We start from the raw sequence: 14,239 nt of genomic DNA, 5'->3' as shown, positions 1-14,239 counted from the left end.
ATTTTTGGCTCTTTGAATCACTTTAATTTATATGCGAGAACGTAGTTGTTGTTCTGCAATAAACGACAATTTTGCAAATATTGCTTATTCGTTTATTCAGACAAAAGAAAACTGAGGATTATGGTTTCACAAATGCTAAAAAACAAAGCACTGTTAAGGCAAAATAATTTATTTACAGATATGGTATACAACTCGGAGGAAACTCACTATGCGAAACGTTTGCCCAAAATGCATTGCCCAAGTTAAATGTCAGTGTTTTTTAAGCTTGCCATTGACTCCATCATATTTCTTCACAGCAATGACACTTACTGTTTACCCCATGCATAAACAAACACTTTGATTGCATATGTCTGGATTCCTTTCCTTTATTATTGAAGTGACAAGCCCAGATCCCCCTCTCATCTTCATCAACTCAAAAGCTGTGCTGAACTCAAATCCAAAGCGATACAACAGCACCCACAACAGGCATCTTTGTTATGACAGTAATTTCCAAACCTGAATTTGCTGGTACAGATAGAAACATACAAACACCAAGCAATAGTTACAAAATGCAAAATATAATGGAGATTCATCAGTGCTACTTTTGCTGTACTACGTTTTTCAAAAGATGCGACACAAACCACAAAGTAAAAAAAAAAAAGAAAACATCTCAGCAGGATTTCCTGTCATTTTGCTTCATGACGAGCGGATGTAAGTGATACGCAAATGTTCCATCAGTGGCTGGGTGTCTGTTGCCATGGAAACCCTCTGCTCCAGTTTTCCATCCGCACGGAGCTGAAACACTCGTGAAACCTGTTAGAAACAACGATCACTGTCTGAACAATGCAAAAGAGGAAATGATGAGATTCCAATGAACCAGTGTAGTACCTCCTTTACGTGAGGCTCTTTGGCAAAAGAGATTCTGGCGATGGCATGGCTGCGTAGGTTCAACTGCTGGCCCGTAAGTTCGCCCTCCTCAATCTCCACCAGACCTGACCAGAGAACCCATTTCCCCCAATTTAAATGTACTATAAAACAAACACATTTTGTAGATTTAACCACACTACTTAATTCTGTCTTATGAAATTCTGCGAGTTAATTTGATACTCATGAAACTGTTAACTTCTAATTGAACGCAAATGGTATCAACACATACAAATTATACTCAGGCATTTACATACTAAAATATCTATTTATATCCTGCAGCTCTTTTACAGCTATGAAAATTGGGGGAATTTAAAATAACACAATGTCTCTTCAAGACACTGTGGTGGATATAATTACATTTTAAAAGAAAATATTTTCTTCCAATTTCTGCTGCTTGTCAACAGTCTATTTATGAACATTACCTCCCAGCAGTGACGTGCGGTGAGGTTCATGGCTGGTGAGGCGCTGACGTCATCAATGACGTCACCGCTCGTCTCTACTTGGTATTTGAACGGTAAATGTGAAAATTCAGCGATTTTGAAAAAAATCCTAAAACGGTGAAGTTAAATGGACAAGAACTTTAAAGTACAAATCACTAAATACATCTAACTATTTAATTTATTTTTTCATTTGATATTTCCATGACAGCTTTCCATGATGACAGGTGAGGCACTGCCTCACCTGCCTCCACTGACTGCACGTCACTGCCTCCCAGATTTTAAATACCAAACTATTTCGTCTTTAGATGGCTGTTGTGTAGCAGTTTTTTACATGTAGAAAACATGAAAAGTATTACACGCTTCGTTGTCATGCATTTTAATCAATTAATTTCAAATTTTCATCTTAGTGTAGTTGTTAACGTGTGTTATATCGCCCTCTGTTGGACAAAGGGCGATATATGGTTTCTGGTCAAAACCATTACAAATGCAGTCAGGGTACCTGAGTTCTGCGCCATAATAAAAGCCACTTTATTGGTTCCGGGCTGCATGCGGATGAACCCACACTCTCGGTGAAGAGGCTTATGAGATTCGGCGTGGAATGCATTGAACCTAAATATCACAAGAGGTGGAGAAACGAGAGAATTAAGTCAAAGGTTGAGTGGTTTCACCTGACAATTGACTTTGTGTTTGAGAACCGACGAGAAGTTGATGACGGGTTGCCCGACGTGGCTGAACTGAAGCGTCTCCAAGTAACTGAATGGTTTGATAGTGGGAAAGCACCCCTCTCCTGGTTCGTCAGACTGCCAGGTTCCCACAAGCCAGTCCAGGGGCAGGATGGCGGGGTTAATCTCATCTAAATATAACCAATGCAAAAAAAAAAAAAAAAAAAAAAAAAAAACAGCAAGAGGAAATAAATAGTGATGAGTAAAATCCCCTTATTAGGGACAGGCACTAAATCATTCATTCGTTCATCATCAACATTTAGCTTGTAGTCGACGTGCACATTCCACAATGATGTCCCTGATCCACTGGTGAAGAGACGCTTTGATGCTCTCCTCTTTCATCTGGAACTGCTTTATGTAACAAAGAGGGTACAGAAAGTGCTTAAGAATGAATGTCTCCCTGTGTCTTTGGATTGGATTGGATTGGATATGCCTTTATTAGTCTCACAGTGGAGAAATTTACATTTCACAGCAGCAAAGTGATGAAAGGAATGAAAGTAGAAAAACGAAATACATGAGCTTGTGTATGTGTGTGTGTTGTGAGTTTGTGTTGTCATGTTATTTAGGTTTTTTTTTGTTCTTTTGACTTCAAGACGGCGCCGCGAGAGTGGCTGCCTTTCCAGCAGCTCCTGTGTTTTGCTTTTCTACTTTGATTTCTTTCATAACTTTTCTGCTGTGAAATGCAAATTTCTCCACTGCGAGACTAATAAAGGCAAATCCAATCCAATCCAATCCAATCCAATCTTCCAATCCGCTTTATCCTCATTAGGGTCGAGGAGGGGTGCTGAAGTCTATCCCAACCGTCTTTCGGCACTCGGCGGGGACACCCTGAATTGGTTGCTAGCCAATCGCAGGGCACACAAAGACAAACAACCATTCGCACTCACACCTGCGGACAATTTGGAGGGTTCAATCAGCCTGCCACGCATGTTTTTGGAATGTGGGAGGAAAGAACCGGAGGAACTGGAGATAATCCACGTGGGCCCGGGGAGACATGCAAACTCCATACAGGGAGGCCGGACAGGGTCTTGAACTCAGGACCTCCTCACTGTTACACTGTCATGCTAATCACTCGTCTACTGGGCCGCCAGCGCTAAATCATTTCAACTTTTTTTCTAGTTGAAGTGTATTTGTCAGAAGTCAATAATTTTGGTTCACGTGGTGAACTGCCGTGCAACAAATGACTGATTTTAGATTTCTGTCTATCAACAAGCCAGTTTAGTGTATTATTATACTTCTTAACCCCCGCCTCCTAAAATGCACAAGAGACTTTTATTCGCATTATCAGTTGAAAAAAAATCCATATTAAATCTAGTAAAAAAATAACAATTGATTTCCACCCCATCTACAAAAACGAGCACGTAATTTGGGAATTAAAAGTACATGTACATAAGAGCTCGCTTTCAGCGACTTAATGTAGAGCTATCTTCACCAGCGGGTGGCGGCGCTCGGACAACCACGAGCATTCCATTTTAGCGAAGAAGAATTGTGCACAGGTTACGCTGACCTAACAAATGAGGTGACTTGTAATTTTACGATGTGATTTGTAATTTTCCTCCTTGTAAACAAAGCCGAACGACGCCGAACACACAAAAAAACACTAGAGTAGTGCCGTGTGTTAGACAAACTTAAATTTGTTTCATGGGGGACGATTCTTAAAATGCACTCGAGTTGATCCCCGCCGGCGACGCTGGTTGTAACTTAACGACGAAAAAACCCGAATATCAAGTAACATTTCAGTCGTAGCGGGCGTTTGATACATTTTCACCACCATCACAATGCTTCATAAATCAGGAAACACTCCACAGTCAAACTGTGACTACTCGAATGCATTTTAGTTCATATTGCATTTGTAATGCGTTAAATGTCCTACCTGGTTGTAGTGGAGCACAAGCCATTGTTTTATTGCGTGCGAGTCAGTTAACAATGAATGAATGTATCGCAAAACAACTTCGACAGCGTCTGTCCTGTTGTCCCCGCAAGCATTGATACGCCACGGCATTGTGGGAAATGCAGTTTGGACGATTGCTTATTCACGGTTCCGTTTTTTTTACACGTAGCTTTTCATGATTAGTTATGTATTTTGTTTTGTTCTACAGCACGTTTTAAATAATATATCCTGTCATCTTTTCGTGTAATTCAGAAAAAAAGAGCCTCATTGCTGATATAGTAGTTTAAATTACATGGTCCAGCACTATTTATTATAAGGCCATGTGAAGATTACATTGATATGGCAACACAAAGAATCTGAAAACATAATGAACCACAAAATGTATTACAAGACTGCAGCCAAGAGAATCACAACAAAATGAAGGAAACAAAATATATTACGTCATGCAGCTAATATAATTTTAGTGGTAAATGTATGTCAATGTTTCTGGTGTGTTTGAGGTAAAAATAGACATTTGGTTTCTATCTGAAAATTCTGCTGTGTCTTCAATAATTTAATGCTTTTTACGACACAACAAGGGCACAAATTGACAACTCGACCCACATTTATTGACAGTTATCAGTGCATTACGCATAAACCATGTGGTGTTTATTTGCCACTCATTTCAAAAGTAATGCTCAAAACATAAAATATATCCAAGACTTATGTCTTTGCAACCCTTTTTTTAAGGCTTGCTCTTTTTACAGTTTTTCAGCGCATCTGCCAAGGCGTGAAGCGCCATGTCGGCGTTACTCTTCTCACAGTTGTATCCCATCAGTCCAATCCGCATCACCTAATGAAGAGGAAAGTATAAACGATCACATTATGGGCCCGTAGAAAAAATCTGTAGTGGAGCAAGATCATTCAAAAACAATTGAAGCATTGCAATGATTCTCACAGACAACTGGGTTTTCATTATTACATTTCATTAAACATCGGTAGCATAATTACCTATGTCACCTTTATTCAGTGTCACAGTATAAAGATTTCAACTTTGCCTTATAGGCTAGCAGGCCCGCAATCATGTCAACATTTTTCTGTTATGCACTCGGTCGGTCAGAGCAAAATTGTGTCAGAGAAATGAGCAGAAGCCATGTCTAGCTATCTGCCAATATTGAAATTTGTAACTTTTAAGAGAAATTGACCTGGTCTCCACGAGACAAAAAAAATCAAATTTCTTTTGGAATGTTGACATGCTAGCTAGCTTATTAGTTAGGTTAGGTTAGTCCTCAAACCAAATGAGAGTCATGCCACTGCTTTGAGCGCAGTAAAATGTTTCCTTCATGTCAGCAGATGCTCACCAAGCCGATGGAGGGGCCCAGGCCTCCGGTCATCTCCATTTGGTGATTCTTCATCATATACATCAACAACTCCCTCCAGTCGTAGCCCTCTGGGATGGCGATAGTTGTCACGGAGGGAAGTCTCAAATCCTGCAGAGCATTCCATAAAATCAACACAGAGGAGACACGCACAGGTGATAAACAATATCATACAAAGTCACAATTTCTCTTGAATTCTTCTTATTTAATGCAGGTTCTTTCTTTACTTATGTTGTCTGCCTCACCTTGTCTGAAATGAAAAGTTTAAGACCCAAGTCTTCAAGTCCTCGATACAGATAGGCTGCCACCTCCTTGTGTTTCCTCCAGGACTCTTCCAGACCCTGGAGGGCGACAACATGAAATCAATGACACCATTTGTGACAGGATTCCCTCAACCTCAACTTAGTTCATACTGTATTTCAAATGAATTTATAATGGAAATAATGGCATTATATTCCCACCATTCTAAAACCGTAATTGTACTTTGCACAGCATTTTCCTCTCGCAAAACAAAAATTCAGGGATCAAATTACAGTTTCAAATTGGGGTTGGAAATTCAAGTGGATAGCCAGTGGTTTCCAGATGCAGTCGAGGTTTTAAATTTGGGGTTGCAGTCAGGATTTGGGGTTTAAGTTAAGATTTTGGTCTCAAATTATGCTTTTGAATTAGGGTTGGAGGGACGAAAAGTAGCTACACTCAAAGAAGGATTACTGTTCCTAATTATAAATGCCCCTCGGTTTATGGTGGTAGTTTTGTTCCCATGGTGTGATTGAACTTTTTTTAACGATAGTTAGGTCTTGAAATTCTGGTTTCAAGCCAAGGGACAGTTCAGTACAATCGCATTGGTTTTCCGAATGTCCCGAATATCACTTTCTTGAGCAGGTACGATGCAATTTGGTATACAATTTCATTGCTTTGAAGATGACACCCAGCTCTATCTCTCCAGCAAACCCGACGCCTCTCTTCCACCTTCTTCCCTTTCACTCTGCCTCTTGAAATTAAATCATGGTTTACCTTTAACTTCCTCAAACTTAACAGCGAAAAAACAGAAATTCTCCTCGTTGGTACCAAATCCACCTTGAGCAAAGCTAACAGTTTCTTTCTCACTATTGACAATTCGACCCTTTCTCCCTTCCATCAGCTCAAAAGCCTAGATGTCCTCCTTGACAGCACACTATCTTTCCACGCCAATACAAATAACTTAACCCGATCTGTGTACTTCCACCTACGCAATATCAATCGTCTTTGCCCGTCTCTCACCCTTCACACCACTTTACCCTCGTTCATAGTCTTGTCACCTCCTGCATTGAATATTGCAATTCACTTCTCCTTGGCATCCCTCAGAAACCTCCCCACAAACTTCAATTTGTCCAGAATTCTTCAGCTTGGATCATCACCAGAACCTCATCCTTTGAACATATCACCCCTGTCCCCCAAGAGCTCCATTGGCTCAAGTATAGAATCAAGTTTAAAATTCTTCTTTATACATTTAAAGCTATCCATAACCTTGCCCCACCCTACCTATCTGACCTTTTTCATATTTCTATTCCCTCTTGTTCCCTCAGATCCTCTTCCTCCCTCCACCTCTGTGTGCCCCCCTGCCCATCTCAGCACGATGGGGGACAGGGCTTTCAGCTGCTCTGCCCCCAAACTCTGGAACTCACTTCCTCCCAACATTCGTAACATCGATTCTCTTCCCACCTTCAAATCCCATCTGAATACCCACCTATTAAAACTTGCATTTTCTGTGTCGCTCTTTCTCTTGTTTCTATTTATAACTGAATTTTATTTATTGTATTCTATTAGTGATTGTATTTTATTAATTATAGTAGCTATGCTTGTCTGTGACTGTAAAGTGTCCTTGAGAGCAGATAGAGACTAAATGGCTAATTATCCAATGTCACTTTTTTAAAATTTAAAAAGCACCGATTAATCATTTTCTGCCAATGCATGTATTATGTCATTGTCCGGTATCCGTGATGTAAACACTGGGAGGGTAACTTAATATACTTCCGTGTGGCAACACGTAGCTGATTGACTCGTTCCTCCGAGATGGTTAGTGGTGTGCCCTGCCTGAAAAAAGGTTGAAAAAACACTGCCCTATAGGCTTTAAGTTTGGAGATAGACTTGGCTCAGCAGCTTCTTTCAGCTGTTTTTGTTTGGGTCAGTGGCGGGTATGGTTGTTGTTGGACTTGTCCTTTATAGTATTCATTTTTGGGTTTACCTTCTCAGCCAGAATGGCCAAACTCTCTCTCAAGGCAAAGAATCCCGACACCGGACCAGTGTGATGATACCTACAAGGAAATAAATACAACTCATCTATGTCAAGTCGTAGCGTGATGTCCAGTTGTAAATGAATGAGTGTTTGAGTACATGAGACATTGTGGATCTGGATGTGCATTTGTGCAATTGATGGACTGAGAGTCATCAAAAAAAGTCCTTACATTCGATTCGGTTTGCCATCACACCCCCAATAGTTGGACAAGTGTTCCATGTCAAAGAGGTACGACACCGGTTTCGTTTTCCTGTTAAACATCTTGTGGCTGCGCACAGTGGAAAATGGAGACAGTCGTGAGTTGACTTTTATCCCACGAGCGACAGTGTTTAGTGGAGGTCCTTCCTTACCACGCTCTGTCATTGAAAGAGATAGGAGCCGTGCCAGGTGGTGCGTTCAGGGCCTTCTGGGAACCCGTGTACAAGATGTCAATGTCTACCCGCATCACAAGACGAAAGGGTGATAGTTTAGCAAAAAGGTAGCTCAGATTTTGGTGCAATTCTTAATTAGTCTTTATTTCTTACTTTGCTGATCCATAAAAATAGGCGCAGCCCCGAGAGATGCAACAGTGTCCACCAGGAAGAGGCAGCCGTGTCTAAAAAGAGCCCACGGATCAGGTGAAATAAATAAATAAATAACAGGTTAGCCAAATTCATTTACGTAATGCGACAGGTGCATTAGGAAGCGCACTTTCTGCAGATGTCTCCAATACCATCCATTGGGTGGCACAGACCGGCAGATGACTCGCCATGTGTTAGGAAGAACAGCACCGGCTTGTGTTTCTCGATAGCCTGCAAACACGTGGTGGAAATTGATTTATTTCATGACATTTATGTTATTTTGGTCGGGGACCGGGGGGGGAGGGGGAAAGCCGATGGTACACAGTGCTTTGAGATAAGAGCAACCCTGTTAAATTTTTCTAACTTAACAACAAGCAACAGCAATTTTTAAGCAGCTATTTTTAGCACTCAAATATGCTGTCGAACAAAACATGAAACAAAGAATATTTATATTGAAACAAGCACTTTGCTTGCTTTGCTTAATCCGAACGAAAATACTGCAAAATGCCATAGATGGGCTAACAAATACCATTGTGCCCTGTTTTCTTCAACGGGAGAATAGAGTTTTATGTACTTGTGATTAGTTTTAACTAATTTGCTGCCATTCCTGAATTGAAAAGCACGACGTGCGGCGCCATTCCAGAATTTGTTCGAGTTTTGAGTTTTCTAGGGGGGTGCTGATCAAACCACTCTCAATGTTTTTCCCCTTCCACGAGGGGGCAGGATTTGCCTTTTATGTTACTTTTGGGTTGAGTGAACGCTGGCGCGTGTGGCTGCCGCTGCTCACCCGCAGAAAAAATATCCTCTGACTGTAAAGTGTTCTTGCGAGTTTTGAAAAGCGCTTATAAATGAAATGCATTATTATTTTAAGCTCAGATAACTCCAAATCCGTATAACTTGGGAATTAACTGTTTTTTTCTGATGAAAGAAGAGAGTCTAAGGTTTCTGTTTATTTGACTGTTTATTCATTCCTAAAACTCAATATTGTGTGGGTCCTGCAATTTGAGTGAAAATGACAAAAAACCCTGCCACTGGAGCGGACATCTTTTTGCACATTGTCAGGCAGTGAATGAGTTAAAATGTTGCTTTCTTAAAAAATGATCACAAATACGTTCCATTGTAAATGAGTGTCCCATGGCTGCAGTGGACAAAATGTTGACTTTCACGTGATCAATCTTACCTGTTCAATCTCTTTATTGCTGAAGTAATTTCCTGGTGTTTTCTCAAGTTTATGTACATTAGCGCCTATAAATTAAAAACACACACATACACACAATTCAGTGACTAAGCCAAATGCAAAGTGTCATATTTCTTGACGTGAAACTGTTTGTCATGTCGTTAAGTCAGAGTGGAGTGACACATGCCCATTCGCTCTGCAATTTCTGCAACACGCTCCCCCCAAATCCCGTTGATAGCGATGAGCACGTTCTCCCCGGGCTCCACCGTGTTGAATACGGCGCACTCCATTGCAGCGTGACCCGATCCGCTCATGGATATCGTCATGTTGTTCTCTGTCTGAAAGGCGTACCGGATCCCCTTCTTGATGTCGTTCATGATCTAACAGAAAAACAAACACCATGGTAAAAGATTTACAGGCCAACGTGCACACTCACAAAACATGATTAATTCAAGGGTCCCTCTAGGGGTACGTGAAATAATTGCCTTCTAGGTGCCGCTCAGTTGTATTTAACTCCGTTCCATTTTATATGACTGTTAATTTGTATTTGGTATTGTGCATTACTTTTGCAATTAGTCTTTTTTTTCTTTCTTTTTTTAGACTTCATGTACAATCCATTTTTTATTTCTGTATTTTAAGTGCTGTTAATGTTGCAACTATGCATGATGTCATAACAATAATGAATAGCTGCTCCTCTTTGTAGAAAAACGTAATTGTAGTTTTTGATAAGCACTTGCGGGCTACCTCATTTTCATGTTAGCCATTTTGGTAGCGCTTGGAGAGCAAAATATTTTTTTAAGATACTGTGAAAAGTTTGAGGACAAATCCTTATTTAAGGAATCTGTGCCCGCAGATTCACATCCAAACAACAATCCACTATAAGTGAAATTACCTAGCACAAGTCCATTGAAATTTAGTGACAAAAAAGAAAACCGTGCCTTTTTAAAAGTTGGGTTGAAAAGTGCCAAACAAATGCATTACCTCATACATTTCTGGATGGAGGTGACCGATTATGGGCTTGGCCCCTGAAGCGAGGACTCGCGGGGGGACATTGGAGGGTCCCGGTCCGAACAAGTAGCGCAGAGGCACTTCGAGTGGCCGCAGCATGCATGCCGGTGGGGGGATGGTGACGGACGACGCGGAGCGGTGGTCCAAGCGCTGCGCGAGCGGAACATCGAGTATTGCGGCCGCCTGCTGGGTCAGGAGCCCGGTCCTCCGGCTGAACAGAGTCCGCTGCATCATGGCAGTTGTGTCCTGGGAAGCCTGGAAACCAGGATAAGACTGACGCTGAGCTCCCCCCGTGCGCGTTTTGACTTGGATGTTTGGAAAGACAACAGGTCTTTGACCTATTGGGCATGGGGCAGTGTGCGTCACTGGATGGAAGGGTTGAGAGTGGAGGGCACTCACACAGGAATATTGACATGTATTTGTTGCACTTTCTGGTAGACAGCACTGTGTACACATCTCTGCACTCTGCGTTATTTTACTCTGGTCACAAATTGATTTTACATTTTACACTGTGCAAAGTCAGGAAAGTACACAAAAAGTACAAAGTTAATGAAACTAACACGCTTTCCTCTGATATCTTAGACTTAAGCTGTGTCAGGAACTTACATTATGAATGTACAAATGGAAACCGGATTAACTCATTCACTGCCATTCCGAATTTATTCTGGAATTGAAAATATGACGTGGAGCGCCATAGCCGAATTTGTTTGGGTTTTCGTTTTTGTCATGCTTGGGTGCCGATAAAGTGCTGGTCATGGCCTGTGGCAATGTTTTTTCTTTTCCACAAGGGGCACCATTTCCTTTTTTCATGTTAGCGCTTTGTTAAAGATTCAGCTATTGTTAAAGCGCTATATAGATCGTTATGTATGTATTCCATTGTATTCCGTACAGGCGCCCCCATTGCAGGCTCAGATAACTCCAGACCCATATAACTTAGGAATTAACTCTTTTTTCTGATGAAATAAGAGTGTCTCAGGTTTCTTACATTGCGTTGAATGTTGATGTAGTCCTGAAACTCAATATTCTGTGGGTCCTGCAATTTGAGTGAAAATGCCAAAAACCTTGGCACTGGGGTGGACACATTTTTGCACATCGTCTGGCAGTGAATGAGTTAATGTTATGCAGTATTGGCTAAAGTATGCATTGATTCATCCCAATAAAAAAAGGATGAGCCGGGGGGCTTCATGCTCCACGACTATGCTCTAAGCCTTAGAGCATAGTCTTTTTTGCCGCGGGCCACATTGTAGTTATGGTTTCCTCTCGAGGGCCGTTATGAATTTGGAGAACCCATTTGAATGTTTAAATCCCTTCAAATATTACATATGGAGCACACAGCAAATTAATGAATAATTCGTTTTCAAATCTGAAGTCAAGAATAATGACTTTTATTGTGGTTTACATCCAAAAATATTAAATTTTGGCTGAGATCATCATGGAATTTAACAACTTTGATTTGCTTTCGCGGGCCAAAAAAAAATGATGTTGCGGGCCGGATTTGGCCCGCGGGCCTTGACTTTGACACATGTGTCTTAGAGCCTAAGGCAAAGGTGTCAAACTCATTTTTTGGCACGGGCCACATTGTAGTTACGGTTTCCTAGCATGAGCCATTATGAATTTGGAGAAGCCATTCGAATGTTTAATCCCCTCCACATATTACATATAGACCGCGCGGCAAATTGATATTAAAATTCATGGGCAGTTTTCAAATTTTAAGTCAAAAATAAAGACTGGTTTAAATATGACGATTTGAATTTTTGGTTCAGACAACAGTCATGGCACTTGCTATGATTGATTTGATTTTGCAGGCCGAATAAAATGTCATGGTGAGCCAGATTTGGCCCCCGAGCCTTGACTTTGACACCTATGATCTATGTGGTCTTGAATTTAAAAAATAAAATAAAACAAAAAAGTTTATACATAATATGTGTATGTGCACATTTGGAATGATATATGAAAAAAAATATTGATCTGCCATAAAAACATTTTGACTGAGTTGATTCCAGTGGGGAGAAAAAAATAAAAATAGGTCTTGCACTGAATGTTACTTTTTCAGCGGTTGAGTGCTGTTCTAAATGGTCAGCGAGGAAATGGAAGGCACAAAAAAATAACAAATCACCTCATAGTGCAGCAGCAGCTTGGAACTGGTTAAGGTTAGCTTGCATGTCCTTTTTTTGGGGGGCAAACTCTCAGTTCTTTCACAGAGTGACATTGGCTTTGAGGGACAGGAGACTCCTCTCCGGTCAACCAATCAGCAGACATAAAGGCTCACAACATACACACCCACACGCGTGTACAACGGCACACTGATTATCAGCACATTCAAAACAATTCAAAACAATTCCCAAGTTTTATTGTACGTCAACGTCCGCCTGCAAAATGTTACACAATTCTCGTTTTAACCCGATAGTTTAGTTTGAATGCACTTGGCTTGAGGGTAATTTTATTTAACAACAGGTGAAACAGAAGCAGGATGAAAAAAAACATTACGTTCAATGATTTATTTATGTCAAAAATCTCATTTTCTTGCAGCAATTGAATCGACCCAAATACATCCTGCTGTTATGTCATGTGTTGCGGGCTGTGTCCTTATCTACGTCTGGCTTGGTAAATAATTAGACCTTTGGTAAATAAGTGGGGCCCATTGTTACCCTATAGTGTTCTGGCCTTTGCACTCGACACAAGACTTGAAATCTGGCCAAGCAGAACAGGAAGGATGAGGATGCAGCATGTAAATAACAGCCTGCCAGCTATTGAATTCTGCGTGCCGTCATCACTTGGTCCTGTTTACTGAGTTTATTTTCTTGTTTTTGAAGCACTTTAGCTGAAAACATGTGGTGTGGGAGTCCCACGCTGCGCTCGTGCTTCAATCTTCTTTTGATTTATAAAGGATATTGATAACACCGGTAAGCTGATAACAAAGAACATAACTCCCCGTTCGAGGTTGAAAGACTTTAATGGCTTAATGGCCTGTCGGCAGCACCCGGAAGAGTTCCGGCGAGACACAAACAGGTTAGAAAAGAAAAAAATTGAAGAGAACAACGGTGTTTTGTTGCATGGATATTGGCTCAACTTTAATATGTAGAGAACCACTTCCATGTGGTGTTCCATTCATAATTAAAAGCTTTATGACAGCCGTCGCTTGAGATGCATGTCCGAGTTCATATTTTTTTCTCCACTTTGAATTACAGGTGAACTATGCTGAAAAATAACAATTAAAATCTCCACACCCCGACCACATAACTTTGCATTTTGGTCCACTAGCTTTCACATAATACGAATGGTCATAGATGGGAAAATGCTGGAGTGTATTCTTTATCCTCTGCAATAAACAGCTAATATGATTGCGGCTTACTGAGGAGCTGTTTATATCTACACTGATGATATCTCTACATTTCATAAAATCTTTTCTCTCAAGTTATTTCTTTTCATATAATATTCCACAAAACATATTCAATTAACCCAAAATGTCTGAAAAAGAAAACACAATAAATATTTTTGGACTGAATTGTTCGCCATTTCAGTTCATATCTTGGGTTAATTACACTTATTAATCCATTATACTATATATTAATTAACGGTGTCCTCAATAGCAATAGGACGAACAATTTACCAAATAATGAACCATATGTTTTGTATATTTCGGTATACAGCCCTCATTCATTTTTCATTTCTTTCATAACTTTGCTGCTGTGAAATGTAAATTTCTCCACTGTGAGACTAATAAAGGCAAATCCAATCCAATCCAATTCTAAGTGCATGGCAGCAAACAACACCAGCCTCTTGGTGTTGTTTGCCGGTATTTACCAAAATGAGCTTTGCACTCTGAGAGTCTTCAACTTGGTAAACAGGGCCAAGGTCTTTGGGCAAACTTTAACATCTCCCTTCCAGCTTCTGCCTGCTCT

The 14,239-nt window shown here is 40.6% G+C and overlaps 2 protein-coding genes across 2 annotated transcripts; both read right to left on the bottom strand.

Annotated features, from left to right (window-relative positions):
• Positions 1-158: 158 nt before the first annotated feature.
• On the bottom strand, positions 159-4,087 carry thap4 (THAP domain containing 4). The gene is made up of 5 exons (XM_089007638.1): positions 3,942-4,087; positions 2,046-2,199; positions 1,846-1,955; positions 868-971; positions 159-792 (listed from the first exon to the last, which is right to left on the bottom strand). Exons 1-5 carry the CDS (start codon positions 3,964-3,966, stop codon positions 676-678), a joined length of 510 nt encoding a protein of 169 aa, XP_088863764.1. The 5' UTR covers positions 3,967-4,087; the 3' UTR covers positions 159-675.
• A 150-nt stretch (positions 4,088-4,237) lies between these two features.
• On the bottom strand, positions 4,238-10,659 carry agxtb (alanine--glyoxylate aminotransferase b). Its single transcript, XM_089007636.1, has 11 exons — positions 10,311-10,659; positions 9,517-9,709; positions 9,333-9,397; positions 8,283-8,383; positions 8,117-8,187; positions 7,943-8,027; positions 7,762-7,860; positions 7,542-7,611; positions 5,563-5,658; positions 5,300-5,428; positions 4,238-4,791 (listed from the first exon to the last, which is right to left on the bottom strand). The coding sequence occupies exons 1-11, from the start codon at positions 10,569-10,571 to the stop codon at positions 4,684-4,686; spliced, it is 1,278 nt and encodes a 425-aa protein (XP_088863762.1). The 5' UTR covers positions 10,572-10,659; the 3' UTR covers positions 4,238-4,683.
• Between the last annotated feature and the right edge of the window lie 3,580 nt (positions 10,660-14,239).

This window comes from Hippocampus bargibanti, linkage group LG11, assembly GCF_051943395.1.
Source record: "Hippocampus bargibanti isolate YZ-2025 linkage group LG11, ASM5194339v1, whole genome shotgun sequence".
Lineage (NCBI taxonomy): Eukaryota > Metazoa > Chordata > Actinopteri > Syngnathiformes > Syngnathidae > Hippocampus > Hippocampus bargibanti.
The sequence above is the reverse complement of the archived record's forward strand: the minus strand, read 5'-3'. Positions and strand labels throughout refer to the sequence as shown.